The 19,310-nt window shown below is 41.1% G+C and overlaps 1 protein-coding gene across 1 annotated transcript in view; it reads left to right on the forward strand.

The window, feature by feature from the left end:
- Positions 1-18,529, forward strand: part of cers1 (ceramide synthase 1) — a 35,474-nt gene extending 16,945 nt beyond the window's left edge. The window contains exons 2-7 of the mRNA XM_030433700.1: positions 6,706-6,865; positions 9,524-9,704; positions 10,726-10,887; positions 11,015-11,162; positions 11,271-11,431; positions 13,406-18,529. Of these exons, the coding sequence (XP_030289560.1) occupies positions 6,706-6,865; positions 9,524-9,704; positions 10,726-10,887; positions 11,015-11,162; positions 11,271-11,431; positions 13,406-13,448 (855 nt within the window). The 3' untranslated portion in view covers positions 13,449-18,529. The remainder of the gene's footprint in view (positions 1-6,705; positions 6,866-9,523; positions 9,705-10,725; positions 10,888-11,014; positions 11,163-11,270; positions 11,432-13,405) is intronic.
- Positions 18,530-19,310: the final 781 nt, after the last annotated feature.

The raw sequence follows: 19,310 nt of genomic DNA on the forward strand, positions 1-19,310 counted from the left end.
ATAAAAGGTGAAAATTATATGTTATCAATGACTGAACAATCTGTTGCATCAGTTCTCTTCCCTTGTTTCTCACATGGCTTTTGGACAGTACGTGGTCATTGCGCGTATTTTTACGCTTCCAGTCAACTGAGTGTTGGCAGAATTTGCAAAACAGAAGTTCACCTGACACATACAAGCCTGCTTGGCTCTTTACTGAGGGGTTAATGTTGAGTTTCACAGTTTTTTCGCTGACGAAGACAGAGCCGTGGGCAGCCCCTTGCCATTCTTACATTGTTTTGAAGGGGAGGGGCTCAGTCTGTGGAGGGGGCTTGTTGTGCCACCCAGATTTGCTACCCTCCGTGCACTTTTCCTCAGACATACATTTGTCTTCCACACGAAAACAGCATTTCAGTGAAATTATGTCAAATTCCGCAATATTCCGCGTTAAAAAATAGATTCCGTTTTAATCGACCAATTCCGCGATTCCGTCCGAAATTCTGTAATCGCGGAAATCATAGGGCCCTACATTATTGAAAGTCAGAATGGTAAGAAGTAGCAGTGAGGAGATGGATTAGATAAACGGGTGAAGGCAACACTTCTTACATTTTGGGCCTAAAACCTCCAACACATCATTTAGACAAGGAACACTTTATACCAGCTGTCACATGGAAGAAAAATATTGTTCCCCTCAATAAATAGATTCAGCAAAGGAAGCACTTTCTGGATCCATATACCTCCTTCTGAGGAGAGAGCTTTATCCCCAGTGACAGCTGTCCGCTCATCAGCTTGTTAGGGACAAGGAGGGAGATGGGAGGGTGAGGTACATGAGCTCATTCTCTCTTTATAGAGGCAGATATTCTGTTTGGGGTCAGGTAGAAATGATGTGAAAGGAAGGGGATATTTGAAATAGTGTCAGAAAATTCTAACCTTCTTACAACATACCGCAAATAGTGTTGTATGAAATGTTAATCATAGGTGCATAGGTGCTTGCATATGTAAATCAAGACTAAAACTCCAGCTATCCATTTCATTAACCTTTGTAAAAGCTATTTGCCCCCCTGTCTGGAAAAAGATTTAAAGGGAACTGAAGGGAACCTGTGACAGAATTGGATTTAAAAGTGACACTGAGACGGACAGAGTGACGTCAGAATAGCCAGAGAGATTGAAGCCAGGCAGGGCTAAAAGAATGAAAAAGGTTGAATGAGAGCGCAAGCCTTATTGAACACATCCACACATGAGCCAGCATCCTGACTCACTGGCCCAGTTCATCTCCTTATGCAACAGGCCAGTGGAGTCCATTCACCCCTCTCTCCTCTCCCATCGCTTCCTTCCAGGAAGGGCGTAAGGGGCAGCAATGGGGTGCAGCTGCAGATGAGCAAGGGGGGAAAGAGAGGGTGAAAGGACGGGTGAGGAAGCACTGGAGCGTGAGACAGATGAAGGGAGTTTTGAGCCACACTGTAGGGCTTTGCCAGCATCCCTGCATGGTTGCTAAGGGAACCACTTATTTGTCGTGAAGTCTCTTTCACACTGACTCTTTCTCCTTCCACACAAGCTCTGCCTCTATAATTTTCTTTTTCTCCTTCTGGTTTAAGACGGCTTCTCTCTCTTGAGCAGACAGTGAAATGAAATCCACCGATGCCCTGAGCGAGTTCAGCCAAAGTCTGTCTGTCAGAGAGAGAGGAAGAGAGGGGGGAGCTGTTGAATGGTCGTAGGTCCCAGCTGAGTGTAATTCAAGGCCCTGTCATTTATCCGACAGAGGACGAGTGGATTATCTCAGTGTCCTTGACCCACTATACCCCCACTCTGTAGGCTGGCATTGAAACCTAAAGGGTAGATAGATAGAGTGGGTGGATAGGGACCCTGTGTGATGGTGGGCTGGCTGGCACAGAGAGACAAGAATGGAGCCATTGGCTGGCTGTTATATAATCTCAGAATCTGCATTTGAAACAAAGATTTTGTCTCTGCTGTGCGGTTCTGGTCGCTTAAGTCTGAGACCAGAATATAGAGGGACCACCTCTGTCCAGAACTCACCAGGAAGCAAAAACATCACGCAGATACTAGTAACTGAGCCTCAAGACTCCATCAACAAGTCGCTGGTGCTGTGTCAGGCCACTGACAGTTTTATACCCTACTTTTTACCTGCAGTATTGGCTTTGCACATGTTTGGGTTTTGGATTTACTCTTAAAATCGTGTGTCTGAAACTGGATGTAATCAGGAAAATTCTTGTTCTGTAGTGATGCTAAGTTATAATGCAGACACAGCACTGCATTAAAAAATGCATGGGGCTGCTTTGGTTTGGATGCGTTGCTAGATGTACTGTAAGAAGAAATATGATCCAGGAATTACAGTTTGATGCCTTCAGACAGTTTACGTTACGTGGAAGTAACTGACAACTCTGCAGGGTTATCATGACATTATTGTTGTATAAAGTAATAAATTGCACTTGGACGTTTTCAGTGGCCATAAATAAAGGCTGCCAAGACTGATAACAAGGGGTGCAGCCAACGATAATTACCTCTGCCACGGAGGTTATGTTTTCACATGTGTCCGTTTGCTTGTTTGTCAGAGTGATTTCACAAAAACTACTCAATGGATTTCCACAAAACCTGGATGGAGGATGGGTCTTGGCCCAGAAAAGACCCCATCAGCCTTTGGTGTGGATCCAGGTTAAGGGACCGATTCAGATTTTTTTTTTCACATTGGACATTTATTGACAGTTTTCGTTAACTTCTCAGGATTTTGATGAAAAACATTTGGCATATTTAGGTGGCTGGTATCTCTGGGTGAGTGCAGCAGGGCACAGTTGGGTAGGCTTGGGCCAAAATGAGCTATTATTATAGCGATATTTGCCATCATATTTTTCACAATATAGAATATTGAACTGCTGTTATGGCATCTTCAAGCTTTTATGTTTAAAAACACAACAGAAAGAGATCACAGAGCTGTCATGGCAGTGTAGGCAGCGGGCATTGTTTTTTGACTAGGTGGGAATGAGACTGGGCTGACGGAGGTTACTACAGGATAACTGGCCTGATATGGAGCCACGCATGCAACGCTTTGACATACCCGGCGATAATATCATCTGTAGCAGTATTTGCGCAGGACAATGTTGTGATATAAAATTTTGGACATCGTCCAAGCCTACTGGTGTTGCCTTGGCGGGGGTAATAGCTCTACTGAGTGCCTAGTTCTAGTTTTAATTATTGATTAATCCGCTGATCATTTTAATGATTAACATGTGGATATGCTTCAAAAGTGACGTCTTCTGGCTGCTTCTTTTGTCCAACCAGCAGTCCAGATCTGAAAGACAAAAGATAGGAAGCGTTTTTGGTTTTGGTTTTTGCTCGAAAAATGACTGAAATGATTGTTCGATCATCAAAATAGTTTGTGAATTATTTTCTTTCTGTGCTGTACTCAGAGTTTCATATTTAAATCTTAATTTAATCAGTGTTTGGCCTGTTAGGTCCTTTTGACTCCCTCTGAAAGAAGTCTTGGGGGGTATTTGTTTTTTTAGAGTTGTATTTTAAAAACTTTTTTGAATTTCTTTCTTTGTTATTCCTGATTTATCAAAGCAAAAATATGCAGTCAGTATTATGAATGTAACACAAACAGTGATGTTTGGTGCATGCCATGGTGCACTTCAGTAAGCGTACACTGTCACTGCTGAGTTTAGCTGCAGTGCAAACGTAGCCACATGCACTGTAGATGACACAGAGGAAATGACATGGGAACCGGGCATAGTGAAGCAGCGGTTAGGAGAGTACAGAGAGAGCAGATCGGATGTGGAAGAATTAGTTATGGGTGCACCAGCAGTGTGGCAGCTGTAATGGTGATTACAAGTAAGATAGGAGCTGCCGATGCATTGCTTGTATCAGCCACCGGTCAGCCTTTTTGAATGTGCGTAGGCTTATTTCTTTGAGTATCGGAGGGGGTGATGTGGTGGAAGACCAAGGGGGTATGCTGTGTACTGACAGCTGGCTTCTATAAATAAATGTCGCAGGCAGGGGGGAGACGCCGGGGTGGAGAGAGAAAGAACGAGGGAGCTGAGAAGAGTGACAAATAAAGGGGAAGGAGGGGGAGAGAAGGGAGGAGGCTGATAGATACAGATGTACTGCGAGACTGGTGGTGAGCGTCCCGGTCATGACTTACTGAACACATGTCTCCACAGTCTCAACCAATCAGCAGCCGCGGTTGGGATCATGTGCCCCATTGATGCTGCCATTTTTTCCCCCATGTGTCACAATTGAGAATCACAAAGTCTGTTGCCGTTGCATTTTTATCTCACATCAGTGTTGCCCCGTCAGCTTCCTTCCCCGTCTTGTTTTGACTCTGTTTTATGTGACGCAGGAAATCAATCAGATCCAGAGAACAGCAGAATGAGAGACTGAAACAAAGAAAAAGGCAGACGGAAAAAAAAGAGACAATTAACTTTTAAAGCCAGGAGACAGAGAGGAAAAGTATTAGACAGAATTAAATTTGTGAATCCACTTGGACGAGACTTTCTCAGACTGCATGGTTTACATTTGGCCGAGGCAAGTCTCTCTCCATTAATTTGTCATGTAATTGGTCACTGAGCCTTGTCGGATCATGTCCTAGAGACTAGCTGCTTGGTAACAACTGACTGAGATCTACTGTATCACTGACACCGGCGACTTTCACTTTCCCGCCTCCTGTTACACCATCTGAGGGTTGAGCTTGTGTGTGTTGCATTTTGTTTATGAGGCGGTGAGCTGGCTTCGGTTTCCTGTCTTGGCACACTTATGAAACACTGAACACCTGCCTGTCTTACAGCTTAACTGACGTACCTGTCTCATCTATTTTACCTATCTGTCTGCTCGTCTTTGACATTTGTTGTCAGTTTCACTCTCTGCATTTACTTTATTTCTTTAAATTGAATTAATATGATTTAGGCTGTGGAATTTCAAGGGGAGGCAAAGTATGGGAGTGAGGAGACAGTTAGATTAGAGAGGGTCTGGAGGAAGATAATGTGGTGCCACCACCGAACACAGTGAGTGGGGTCTTGTTATCAGGCTACATCAGGACATCAGAAGTCGTCTCTCTCACTTCCTCTATTTCTGCTTGCAAAGCAAACCATAAGCAGACTTGTGAAAGAGTTTCTGTGGGCAGACGATCACATGATTGTTACGTACTGGAGCTTACTGATGAAGGTGCGTGTGCACATGTGTGTTAGGAAGAGAACGACATACAGAGAGGAAGAGAGAGCATGTGTCACTGTTATCTGAGTACAATACTTCTAAGTATTTGCAGAAGTATCTGTAGTAAGTAAATTGGAAGTAAACTCTCATTTAGAAAAACAACAACATCCTGAGACTGTCAGAAGCACAGGCAAGAGGCCAACAGTGGGTCGTCACTTTTTATAGACATCTCAATATAAGGTATGATATAAATGAAGTTTAAGTGTAGAGCGTGTAGTCAACAACAAAACAAACAGATCCAACTGCTGGCCAAACTTTCTCCCTTTGAGGGCCAAAACCGAAACTTAACCGCAAACTCCAATTGTGTGGCATTTGTAATATGCAATTGGTATTACGATCCCAATTAACTTCAATGTGCATTCTCTATGAAAATGAAATATGTATTTGGGATCCTGCATATTTAAAGAACATTTTCTTTCAAAAATAAAACTGCATAAACTGAGATTCACTTCACAATTGTTTAAAGGTGAAATATGTAAGAATTTCCCACCTCTCTGATTCATAATTAGAACACATAGGGGTCAGCATTTCACCACAGTTAGTGCTAATTGATGCGTCTAGTTGCTGTCATTAGCAAGTTAGCTCAGGTAGCAGTGAAGCTCGTGGTCCGGACTGTGAGCTTGGAGCACCAGGGGAAGTGTAGGAGCTCAGACAGCGCAGGAAATTGGACCAAGCCCAGTCAGGGCTAGCTGGTTAGCATGCTGCCTTCACTAGCTATCTCTTCAACATGATACTTCACATTCTGTTGATAATCTTAGTTAATATTTAAAGAATTCTTACATATTTCACCTTTAAATATCCTCTTTTTTTACTCTCCAGAAATATCTGGTGGCCCAGTTTAAACATTATGGCCCAGGAACCCACTTTGGGCAGCCCTGAACTATAAACTTGAATTAGATTCTCTCTCACTAAAATATGCCATTATTGATTTGAACTTTGTGCAGACAAGTTACCAATTGTCATTTTTTACGGAACATCTCTCACCATCTTGTGTCCTGCATGTTCTGTCGTACAAGTATGCTTAATATGAAGAAACAATCCTCTTGATGTCTTCATTCCATTTAGGCCCGTTTGTTTTCTGCAGCCAGTGTTTATTACTTCAGAGGAATGTTCCACGAGATGTTGCAACAGTTAAAATCCCTGTAAAAAAGGAAAACATCTGTGGTCCCACCAGCCAGAAAATTCTGGCTAAGATTTCTCTCGAAGGGTCCCTGCTCATTCTTGCACTTGTAGGATGTGGTCTCCGGCTATGATATTTGTGTCTTTACATAATGGAAAAAATAAATGGTTATTTACGTGAAAACAAAAGCAACAGAGTGATTTCATCTCAGTGGAAAAGCCACAACAGTGCATTAACAGAATTGTTTGCTTCACCACACAACTTGAACTCCATCTAAATGATTCAGTAATTGGGTCCAAAGGCCTGCTAGCAGTTCACCCAGCCTGAGGAAACAAGTTTAATACGCTCTGAATGTGACTTCTTCTCCTCTCTCTGCTCTGTCCCTGCAGCCTCTAGCCCAGTGGTGGAGGTTGATGCCCAAAGATGCTGCCAAGATGCCAGAGAGCGCGTGGAAGCTGGTCTTCTACACCATGTCGTGGTCATACAGCACCTACCTGCTCTTCTTTACCTCCTACTCCTTTTTCCACGACCCGCCCTCCGTCTTCTACAGTAAGATACAGAAGAGTGTGACCACAAAGTATGATGCACTTGTCCTCTTTGGGATCTGTTGATTGAATGATTTGACTCTGCTCAGCATCAAGAAAAGAAATAGAACATTTTGATAACCGAATCTGTCTTGAATTTAAATTTACTTTACTCCGTTTTACCTCTTTCAGTGTTTGAATCTGGTCCATCACAAAAGCTGTGTTTGAATAGTACTGTAACTGAGTGATTCCCTGACCTAACTTCTCAGGCTAGATAAGGAGCTGAAGTCAGCAGCAGCATGCTGAAGGCCGCATGGCCTAATCCTCTATGGGGGTAAAACATCACTTTGAGAATTCAAATAGAGAGATACTGTATTTATGGTGGTTCATACAGGACATGTGGCCTGGTGCACTGGTGCAATAAATTATCTGCATAATTGCACATAATGGTCAGTGTCATTGACAGGGAACTTGTGTGATGAGTATCATCCTATCACTACTGGGTGATCGATGTGTTGAGCTCCGGATCCAGATATGTCTTTTATAGTCTCTTATCTTTCTCCATCAGACACAGAGGTGTCAAGGCTTCGGTCCATCTCCATTGCTCTGAGTGGAGCTAGCAAAGGCTGGTTGACAGCGCCAGGTTGATCTTTAAGAGCTACATCACCGCTAATAGCTGTCAGCCTGAGATGTGTACTGAGGCAGTGTAATGTGGCGGAACTGTTAGGGAGGGAGTGGGAGAGAAGGAGTGAGGGATGTGAAGCTAAAAAAAAACAGAAGAAATCAAAGCAAGACTGGCAGAAGTGAGGAGGAGGGACAGTGTGTCTGTTTTCTGAAGGAAAAAAGAGAGTTAAAAAGCTTCAGAGTCCAGGACAGAAAAAGAGTCTTCCCATGCCGCCCCTTGGCAGCTCTTCTGTTGTGATCTATCTAGCAGCCTTCTTCTCAATGTTTAATGACGGAAGGACCAATCAATAAACATTACACAAGGCCCCAACGTAACCCCATCCCACTAGAGACTAACCGTGCTCAAACATTGGAGGACAAAGTTTCCGTCCAACATCTGATCTGATGGTTTCGGAGACATGAGCTAGGCCCAGCAGCCTGAACATAGCCTCCTCTTTTGCATACTAACTTCCCCAGCTGACCCTTCACATCTGGTATCCTCCCCCTCCCCGGAAGAGACTGTATATAGCTCATTATCTTGAGATAAAGGTTGGACTGCATTTGTGTCCAAATGTGTATAACAGTGATCCTGCTGTAACATATTCACTATACACACAAGATGAATCCTTTGTTACTTATCTGTAGGATGGACCTTTACAGTGTGGCTCATCGGTTGGATGTAAATGAAAAAACCTTGTAAATACAATTTTGGACAAACCTAAATAGGTAAATTGCAAAGCAGGAGACACATTTATTTTAAAATGTTATTTTAAAAAAAAATCCTTCTGCAAATCCACTTAATAATGCAGTGACTTCTCATTGAAACACTGAATAACAGAAATAAAAGTAATTGGTACATTAAACATTTGATCATTGTATTACATAAATTAGGTTTTCAGTTTAATGCAGATCCAATCACCTTAAAGCAATGTATGATTAACAAATCACTCCACAGTCATTTGTAACCGGAAATGTGCCTGTTTTGAAAAAGTTCCAGTTCAGTTGAAGGATCATCAGCTTAACTTTGTATCCAAATCTTCTGGCTTTAATAGTTGTCTAGTACCTTTAGAGACAATGAGTTGTGTCATATTAGCACTTGCTGACACACAACTGCCTCTTTCACTTGTTTTTGCATGAAGAAGCTGTGACTGTTGTGAATAGGTCTGGGTATCGCCTGTTTTCAATTTTGTGTTAGTGAAGACACACTCACCTCCCCCTGTTTTATTGTGTGAGCCATAGTCTGAGACGCTCAACAACAAACAACAAGAAGGAAGATAATGCAATTACAATACATGAGACAAAAGCTCTAAATGAGTGCCAACCTCCACCAAAAGCTGAACAACTCTCTAAATTCACATATATTATAGAAAATGTAAAATCTTGAGTTGGCATTTGTTTCATAATTGTATAAAAATGCATAAATGGCTAACAAGTTATTGCGATTGGCTGATGACATCCATGTTTTTTGGAGACTTGTGTAGTTTTAAGAGGGTTAGCCTTACTCTGCACTGTGTATTTACTGAGGTAATGCCCATTAAAATGTATCATGTTGCTGTAGTGCCACCTGTAGACACAATGTCATCAAACGTATTTATGGTTTTGTGTGAAGTAGGTCACTGAAAAATTGTATGACGGGCTCATCAACATGTGCCAGAAACCATCTTTGGTGAAGTTTTGTAGAAATACTGACGAAAAAAAACATTTGGTTTGTTATATATAGACACCAAGAAGTGTTACTGTACGTGGATATGTACCAAAAACCAGTAGCAACCTTAGGCAAACTTTTTCACCTAAATTTAACCGAAACCTTTAGAAGAAGTTTTTTTGTATCCTGCCAACAAACAGATAAAGCAACCAGAATGAAACCATATTTGATGATGACTATTAAACAAAGAGTAAGACTGTATCGACTGTCTGGTCTTGCTGACAGTTCATGATTCGTTGAGTTGATTTCAAAGTGAAAGCTGACATCCTTATTGTGCTGTCAGGCCTCTGAGCTCTTTTCTGTCTCTTTCTCCAGACTGGAAGAGTGGTATGTCAGTGCCTACAGACATTGCCATAGCCTATCTGATCCAGGGCAGCTTCTACGGCCACTCCATCTATGCTACAGTCTACATGGATGCATGGAGGAAGGACTCGGCTGTCATGGTGGTGCACCATATCATCACGCTGGCGCTCATTAGCTTCTCCTACGCCTTCAGGTACGTTTTTGTTTTTTTCTAGTTTGAAGATGCAAAGTGTAAGAATGTTGTAGTGATGGCTTTGTATTGGTAATGTCTGATGTCGTGCTAATTTGGGACTGTCACGTTACTCCAAAAATTAGACCATCTCTGACTCTTGGTGGCCATAACAGCTGGTGGAATGATTTCTATTTAAAGGACATTTTTTCCAGAAAAAAATCCATAGGATGTGATGTTTATGTGTGCATAACAGTGGTAACAGTGTCACCATTGTGATCATCATCATCAATGTTATCAAATGACTGGCAGCCATCACAACACAGAATGTACCACAAAGTTCAAAATTCAAGTCTAACATTACTGCAAAGTGTATAAAATATATTGTGATATTTTGGTTTTAGCTGGCTAATGTTAGTTAACGTTAGCTTGCTTGCGAACATGGACATATTGCTAGCTTGCTTACGTGGCAAAATACTGATATGTAGCAGGTTAACTTTAGCAGGCTTTCTTGCTATTGCTATTATTGCGAGCAAAATACTATCGGAGTAGATATGTTAGTTGGCGATTGTCAATGTGTATATTATGAACCATGCTTTCTACTAACCAAGATCGATGCCAGGCAGGGGCGACCAATTAGCTAACTATGATCCAAGCTAAGGTAAGCCATCTAGCTTGAACATAGCTGCGGTGCATGGATCTGGCGTTGTTTGCTTTGAACATTAGCTGATTCAAATGGCAAGCTAGTCGTAAATTTATTTCACAGAAAAGGGTAGATTGAGGCGACAGTTTTCACTGTTAAGCACCAACTTTATTTTTTGTACCTGGAAACTGAGGAAAAAAAAAGGTTTCTTCATCTTCTCTGGAAGTCTTCAAAATAAACTGCTCCTTTAATCTTTCTTTGCGAAACAGCATTGAACAACAATATCTTATTTACAAATAGGTTTTTTTCATACACACATTTATAAAGATTGCTGGTTTGACAGACACCTGCTTGTATAGGACTGATATACACATACTGTACTGTATGTTCTCTGCCGTGCAGATACCACAACGTAGGGATTCTGGTGTTGTTCCTCCACGACATCAATGACATCCAGCTGGAGTTCACCAAGCTCAATGTCTACCTGAAGTCCAGAGGAGGAGGCTATTTCCTGCTCAATGACATCCTCTCCAACATGGGCTCTGTCAGCTTCAGCATCACTTGGTGAGGCTCAAGAAACACACACACACAGACACACACACACACCATATGTCAGACCGCTTTTTCCTGCCTGGTTCTTACTAACGATGATGACATAGAATGTATAATATTTCTGTTTCTGTTGTCTCAGGTTCTGGTTCCGTCTCTACTGGTTCCCTCTCAAAGTGCTGTATGCCACATGTGTGTCCAGCCTCCAGTCCGTCCCCAGCATCCCCTTTTACTTCTTCTTCAATGCTCTTCTCCTGGCGCTGCTACTCATGAACATCTACTGGTTCCTGGTGAGGAGAAACAGATTTCTTAATGTTTTATTTGACTACAGGAAACCTGAAACAATGACCCAATCTCATCCATTTGCTTTTCCTGTTTTTCTCTCATGTTCTGCATAGTTCATTGTGGTTTTCGTGGTGAAGGTGTTGAAGATGAAGGAGGTAAACGATGTCAGAGAGTACGAGGACGAGGACGGCAACAAGACGGCAGCGGGCCTGCTTAGACGCCCTCAGGCAGAAAACAACGATGATGGTGCTGGACATCACATCTCTGCCCAGGGGTGAGCTGCGCCAACAGACCTCGTCATTTTATTTAGTCTGACATGGAGACCTCAGCTTAGAGTGTAAAAACAAACCAGCCAACTGCCGACAGATTTCACAGTAGTGCTGAGTTGTTTTTCACCGGCAGCAGGTTTGGCAGGAAACTGAACCTGCAGTTTAAGGTGCTATTTGAAGATTTGTAGAACAGTATGTCGGTAGGTTTAAGATGAGGGAAGGCCTGTTGCAGTACTCTGAAAAACCAGAACTGAAGGTCTCCATCTATGCTGGCAGCTCTGAGGCTATACGTGAGCACAGCAGTGCTTTGAGCTAGATGCTTACATCAGCATGCTAACATGCTCAACATGCTGATGTTGAACAGGTGTGATGTTTACCTTATTTTAATGTGTTGGCATGCTAACATTTGCTAACTGGCACAGAACAAAAAGCACAGCTGAGGCTGACTGAAATAATAGCGGCTGGTAGCCCGGCTAATGCATATTTCTCGGTATAGATATGGTGTAGTAAATTCACCCAAAAGTGATTTTTTTAATTTTTATTAATTAACTAATCAATGCTCTCTCTCTCATGCCGATGATGAATGAATTGAATTTTATAGCCCACACTACCAGTGTTTGCAGCATTCTATGTAACAACTGAATTAGATGGGGACTTATTTTAAATGTTAACAAAACAGGTGAAAAAAACAAACAAAAAACAAACACAAAATGGCTCCATACAGCTTGCCAGGTGTGATCCACATCTCCAGAAGCCCTGAGACCCAAAATTGATTTTGAAATGATATTATTTACACCCTTTTTAAGCCGAAATCTTCACTGTAGCTGCTGAGCTAAAAGTGTTAGCATGAAGTGTGAAGTGTGTGCTGAGCTCGACAGCATGCTGAGGGTGTGTGTGTGTCTACATATATATATGTATATATATATATATATATATATATATAGATAGATAGATAGATAGATAGATAGATAGATAGATAGATAGATAGATATACTTGACTTTTCATCCGCGTAGAGGTGAGAAGAAAATGGCGGAATTTTGATTTAGAGTGAACTTACCCTGAAATTTCACCACGCAAGTCTCACAAAGTAATTTTTAATGTTATAATTTGGGTATCATAATGTTTTGTTCTGGTGAGTTGTGGTACAATAGTGAATTGATTTTGTAGTCAGATATTGCAGCTGGTGGACAGCTGTGTGTGTCCTCTGTTAACACGTCTGAGTGGTTATTATATGAATCATGCCTCTATAAGAGGATACTGAAGAGAACATTGAGGGAATTTACAAATAGTTTCTTTTCATCAGTAGAGCTTTAGTATGCAAGAAGCCATTGTATTGCATAATAGTGTCCCCCTTGAATATGTTAATGAGGAGTCAGCTATTTGAAAGCTGTAAACCAGAAACTGCCAACTTGACTAAAACTGATGTTTTCCGTGCGTTTATCTGAAGTTATGGATTCATCCATCTTTATCTGAGGCGCTGCCTTTAGACCCCTGGCCGGCTGTCATGTGTACTTCTATCATCTGCTGATTATCATGGCAGCCTTTGACCACTGACCCTCTGGAATACCCTGAAACTGCCAAAGTCCCTATCACTTTTCTATTAGTTTGGAATATTTACAGAAGTAAGCTGATGCTGTATAAGATTTGGTAAGTTAAACAGGATCAGAATGTATTCCCTTTGGTACTTTCTCCTCTCCTGAAGGCAGGAGCAGATGCAGAAAGAGAAGCTCTCACATTGAGCTTGTGTAACTAGTGGCCCTCACAGGTAGATAGGATCAAAGAGCCTGAGACCATAAGGAGATGTGATTATGTGGCACTCCTTATCTGCCCGGCCTTGAACCCTGCTGATATCCTCTCCGCCTGCTAATGCCTCACATCTGCTGATCACCTCACCTGACAAGTGTATTCTCTCCTTTTCAGTCCTGTCCGGGACTCCTATGCTCTCAGTGTCCTGACTCTCCATTGTCTCTCTTTGCAGGAAGCACGTGCAGAATGGGATCACCAAGGACAAGCATCTATAACAGGCTCTCCGTCGCCACCACCTGGCACTAGGCTACAAATACAAGCAAAACAAGACGCCCTACTTGGACGGCTCACGCTCAAAAGGTGGCTGAAGGGAAGAGTTTCACAAAAAGAAAAAGGAAGGAAAATAACAAGATTGGCCACGATGTGTTTTTATTCATTTTATTTGTTTAGAACATTTCATTTCATCACTGTCGTTTTGTTTTCAGTTTTGTTTTTATTAGAGCACTGTGAATGTTATTTCAGGTGACATTTTGTCTTATTGTTGCTAACTTTACATTTGATAGATTGAGTAGAAAACAAACCAGTTTGAGTGAGAGTTGGAGTGGGATTTTCATGTTCAGTAGTACAGGGTGTCATAATCATCAGCATCGCCCTGAACAGCGCCGCAGCACCCACACAAGGAAAAGGTGTAGGCAGGTAGACGTTTAGACCTACAGTAACCTTTAGTAAACAATAAGGGTGAGCTGTGTTTGCCGTCAGTGAAATATGTTTCCTACTAACTTCCTTTCCCCCTTTTACTCCTGCCATCCTCCGTCCATCCTCTCTGACTCCAGACATGAAGAGAAAAGGCAAAAAAAAAAAACTTGATTCAAATGGGAAACACTGCGTTGCTGTTTTCAGTATTGCTCTCATGAGAGCCTGCCCGGCATTGTCTGGTACTGTTTCACCACATGTATTGATTTTCATATCATTGCACAAGTCAGTGGTGGTGACCGCACAGCTCTGGCCCACCCTGCGTCCATTAGTTTGAATTGAGAACCCACACTGGTGTGTGTTAATATGTTCGTGCGTTGGTGTTTCAGGATGTGGAGAGTATGGATGTAGCTGAATCTTTTCATTAGAAATCCTTCCTTTCACAACATTTCACCTCTCAGTTTCATTTCTTTTATCTTTTTATCTCTTGTACTGATGATCAACAGATATTGGGAATAGTCACTTGGCATTCTTGTATAGAAAAAGCTTTTTATTTTATTTTACATTTTTTTGTCTTTGTGTGTCGCAAACATCTGTTGCTGCACTGACATGAAGGCATACAAGCTGATTGCTGGTTTAATGACAGCAAATAGCGAGAATTGATTGAATGGGTTTCAGTTTCATCCTCATGATTTAATTTGTTTAAACAATATGAATTTGAAAAACATTTTTAAAGCAGTTCGTGGGTGGTGGCGGCTATCAGGTTCACAGATAATTGGAACAATAGCCCAGAACTTGTGTAAAGATAAAAATCCGTATGATAAAAACATGTATGCACACATTATGGTATTCAGGAATGCATGACATCGAATGATTTTGGAGATATGCTATGAAATTGTCTTACAAACAAACATTGAAAAAGAAAATCCTCTCAACATGTAATCATAATGTCTTTATTAATGTCCTAAAAGTGATCTTTTTTTGGAGCAGTCGTGACCACTGAACATACATAGTGTTGTCCTAGAAACACAAACAAACCAGTGAGTGATAAACGTTCACTTGGCATGAGTTAAAGTCTGACATGTCCTGGAAATCCCATTTAGTGCAAGATTGTTGATGTCATCTGTAATTTGAACACACAGAATTAAGCTACGGTTAAAAGGGACTGGTTTCACTGGATCTCACTGGTTCACTGTGTGTGTTAGTGGGAACAGCTGCTGCACATGTATAAAATAAGGGATGTTTCTAATCTTCCTACCGTCTCGATCAAATTCAAGCTCTTGTTTCGATGAACAGCATGCTTGTGCTGCTGGAGCAGGCCGCAGATGTCGTCTGTCCATAAGAGAAGTTTGTTGTAGTTTATCTGTTTGTCTTCCACAATTCCCTCGTGTACACTTGGGGGAAGTTCAAACAAACCTTTTAATTTTACATTAAACTATCACTATTATTGCTGTAGATCAGGTTATTATTATTGTTGTTTTTTTGGAATTGCTGCTGTTTATTGTTTTTCCTCTGAGAGCACTGTTGGTATTCCAGTTGTGTTGTTTTTATTCTGCTGTGTATGAGTTGGCGATTGTCTGCTCAGATCAGATGTTTCCAGGGACCAGGGAGAGTCATTTTGTTCAACTACATCTTGATTTAGTCTCAGATCTCTTCCTTTTAATCTGAATGCTGGCTCTCACTCATTTGACCGTGGTTGTTATACATCTGTACTGTAAGTAACATGACCTATCAAACATGTTACTGTGTGTTTTATATCAGACATTCAGAGTCCTGTAGCTGACTGGTTTTACTAGCATGCTGATATAGCAGGAAATGACCTCCAAGGTCTCTCCCTGCACAACTTTCAGACTAGATTATCCATAGTTTGCTGATATTTTTGTTGTATGATGACTGATGACGGGAAGGGAAGTTTGTAGTTAACCCACAAAGACCTGTGATCTGAATAAGTTGTGACTCTTCCCTCAGGTCTGGTATGGTACTGTGTGCTAAAGGTGCACCTTCAAGCTTTCCACCTCTCTCCCACTGTGTCATACTATAAACAGTCCTGTGCTGTGATATGTGAGCGAATAACTACTACTAGGGGTGGACGATATGATGAAATATACAATCATTCAGTTTGAATTTGCTGTACTGTTTACACCATACTGTGTATCCTTGTAACACACTTTTCTTTTTAGTTATTCGATGAAATTATGATCCCCAAAACAACTGCGGCAACTACCACGTGTTCACCAGATGACCCTCAACTCAATTGATTTATCAGCAAACACATTATACTACCGTGTGTATCATGTTCAATCATGTATCTCAAGAGGATTTCATCCATGTCGCCCACCCCTAACTGGTACCCAGAAGGGACAAAACTAATCGAAAATGGAAGGAAGAACATTTTAAGATTGTCACTTTATTTTTCTTTCTGTATGGATTTGGCTGACTCTTATTTAAACTTTAGATACAACCTATAGTTCAGGTCATATTTGGTTTACGTTGTTGGCTGCATGTGATGCTCAGTTCAGTCAGATAACTCATCAAGAACAAATGTATGTGAGTGCACAGCCTCAGCTCTGACCTCGTCACTCCCCATTTGCATACACCAAGATCAGCACACAGGAGATCAGGGAGTGATGATAAGACGGTGAGGCAGTGTTTGCAATTTCACCAGGAAGATGGCATCAGTAGGCATGTTACTACTTGATTGCATTCACTGGAAATCAGCTCAGAGAAGATCAGAAGTGACGACAATTTGATGAAGCAGTGTTTGCAAACTAATCAGTACAGCATTAGCACTCTTGCGGCCACATTATTACAAAGTCTCCAGTGGGTTTGTGTTGTACTGAGTTGAGTGTGATATGATATTTGGTGTGTAGATTGCACTCGTCACTTCCTGCTATTAAATTCGGCCCATACAAATAAGAGGGAGTGACAATAAAATTAGAAGTGCAAACTAATTAGTAAGCATCATTGCTACGGCTGCCTCATTGCAAAAGCTGTGCTGGATTTGTGTTGTGATAGAAGAGAATTACACATTCAGTGTCTAGGCTCTGACTTTGTCACTCCCTGGTTCCGTAACTTTTGTCAATATTCACAAATAAATGACAAAAGAAGCACTGTTAATAAGCTGAACAGGGAACTTTAAAAAGGCTGCAGTGGATTTGTGTTGTAGTGTGTGGAGAATCACACATTTGGTGTTTAGGCTCTCACCTTGTCACTCCCAGTGTCCATGCAATACAATCACCACATAGAAATGTAGGGACTGGCATAGGAAAAGCAATGTTTAGAAACTGAGCAAGAAAATGTTAAAAGCAGCAGTGGATTTGTGTTGCAGTGTGTGGAGAATGACATATGTGGTGTCTAGGCTCTGACCTTGTCACTCCCTATTTCCGTGCATTACAACCACAGAAATATACGGAGTGGCAATAAGAAAAGCAGTATTTATAAACTAAGCAGGCTAACCCATTTCAAAGGCTTCACTGTAGTTGTACTGTGACAAGTACAGTATAGGATATAAATGGTGTCTAGGCTGTGACTTTGTCACTCCCCATTTCCATACAGTGTGATAAACAGAATTCATAGGGTGACGATGGGAGAAGCAGGGATTCTGAAATGAGTTGGAACATTTTAAAGGCTTCACTAGATTTGTGCTGTGTCTAGCACACTGCAGGATATATTTGGTGTCTAGGCTCTGACATTGTCACTCCCTGTTTCCATAGATCATGATCAATACATAGACATTTAGGGAGTGACCATTAAAGAAGCAATTTTATAAACTGAGCAGGAGTATTTCAAGGCTTCACTGGATTTGTAGGGTAATGAGTACAGTATGGGATATATTTGGTGTCTCGGCTTTGACCTTGTCACTCCCTATTTCCATACATTGCTGTCAAAAATTTGAAATCTATGGAGTGACAAGAAAAGCAGCAGTGTTTATAAACTGAGAAGGGACATCCGTAAAGCATTCACTAGCCTGTACTGTAATGAGTACTCTGCAGGTCAGTTTGATGTCTAGGCTCTGACCTTGTCTCTCCTCATTTGCATACATTAAAAGTGGTCAAACAAGATCAGAGAGTGGCAATAAGATGAGCATTGACAGGACCACTGTACTTCCAAGGCTGTGTATCAAATTGCTCTGTACTGAACATGACTTGTGAGTTGTCTCCCTGAACTGACTCGCAGGCTTCGCTCCATCATGACACAAAGTATCTTCACGAATGGTTTGATTGTGCCAAAATGTCCACCCAGTTAATGAGTGGGTGTTTGTGGGAGTTTGTAACGAGTGAAGAGTAGAGCTAGTAGAGAAGGACGGGCAGAAAAGCCCAGCAGGTATTTCTTATAAATTGCACTGTAATTTATTAGTATTATTTTTATTGTTCATTAGTAGATCAAAATTAGAAAAGCAAAGGGAGAATTGGGGAATTTTTATGACTTTGTGGAAAGAATTAGTAACTAAAACTCATTAATTAAAAGTGTATTTTAATGATACATGTTTTTTGGACCATTAATACGTGCTGTAAGCGATACAAATTGCCCCATTTTTTTCAAAGTGAATTTGACAACTTGATAAAGACACGTACTTGCTCTTTTGTAATGCAATTTTAATACCATTCAGCCAATGTTATTGTTTCATTTTTTTCCCATAAAATAAAACATGTTCAGTAAACAAGAGACGTTCCCCGTGTGCTTTCTTTTAATTTAATCTTTATTTAATCACAACTGATATCATTTTCATTGCAAAGATCAAGTGTTGTGGATGAGGTGAAACAGAGTTCAGACCAGAGGAGAGTTCATTTCAGTGCACAAATGAAAACTGACTGCTTCAATAAATTAAAAATTCATATGTACCACACAGTATTTCCCTCGTGTTGGTAAATAAAAAAAAGTTCCGCCATTGTTAGCATGGCGACGGGGGTCGGGGAGTGGTCAGGATTCATGCAGTTATACATGGAAAATACAAAAAGTCAAATAAACACCATTCACCCACAACAAGGCAAGACCAGGGCAGAGAGAAGGTCAAGGAAACACTGCAGTATTAACTTTACACACATGAAATTAATATTCTAGGTGTGTTTAATATATTTAGCCCCTTTAATCCAACACCCTTTGTTATTGCCCATTTTAAAGACATCCAGTGTATAAATACCGCAGTGCTGGCTTGATCCGCAATCTCAACAAGGCTTTAAAAGTCTGATTAAGTCAATCACATTATTACTGCAGTCAGCAAAGGTCAAATTCAGCACGTTTTCTACTGATAAAAAGGAGTAAAGGGGGAAGCTTTATCTCGCCACGATGTGTTGTGTGTTAAGTATGTACGAGTACAACGTACATGTGCTCTGATTAGACAAAAAACATGTTTGTTGCACGTGACCTTTTTAAACACAAGCTTTGAGATACTTCACCAGCATGACTTTTTTTTTTTTTTAATCAATTTAGGGTTTTAAAAAAAA

Source organism: Sparus aurata, chromosome 11, assembly GCF_900880675.1.
Source record: "Sparus aurata chromosome 11, fSpaAur1.1, whole genome shotgun sequence".
NCBI classification, from domain to species: Eukaryota; Metazoa; Chordata; class Actinopteri; order Spariformes; family Sparidae; genus Sparus; species Sparus aurata.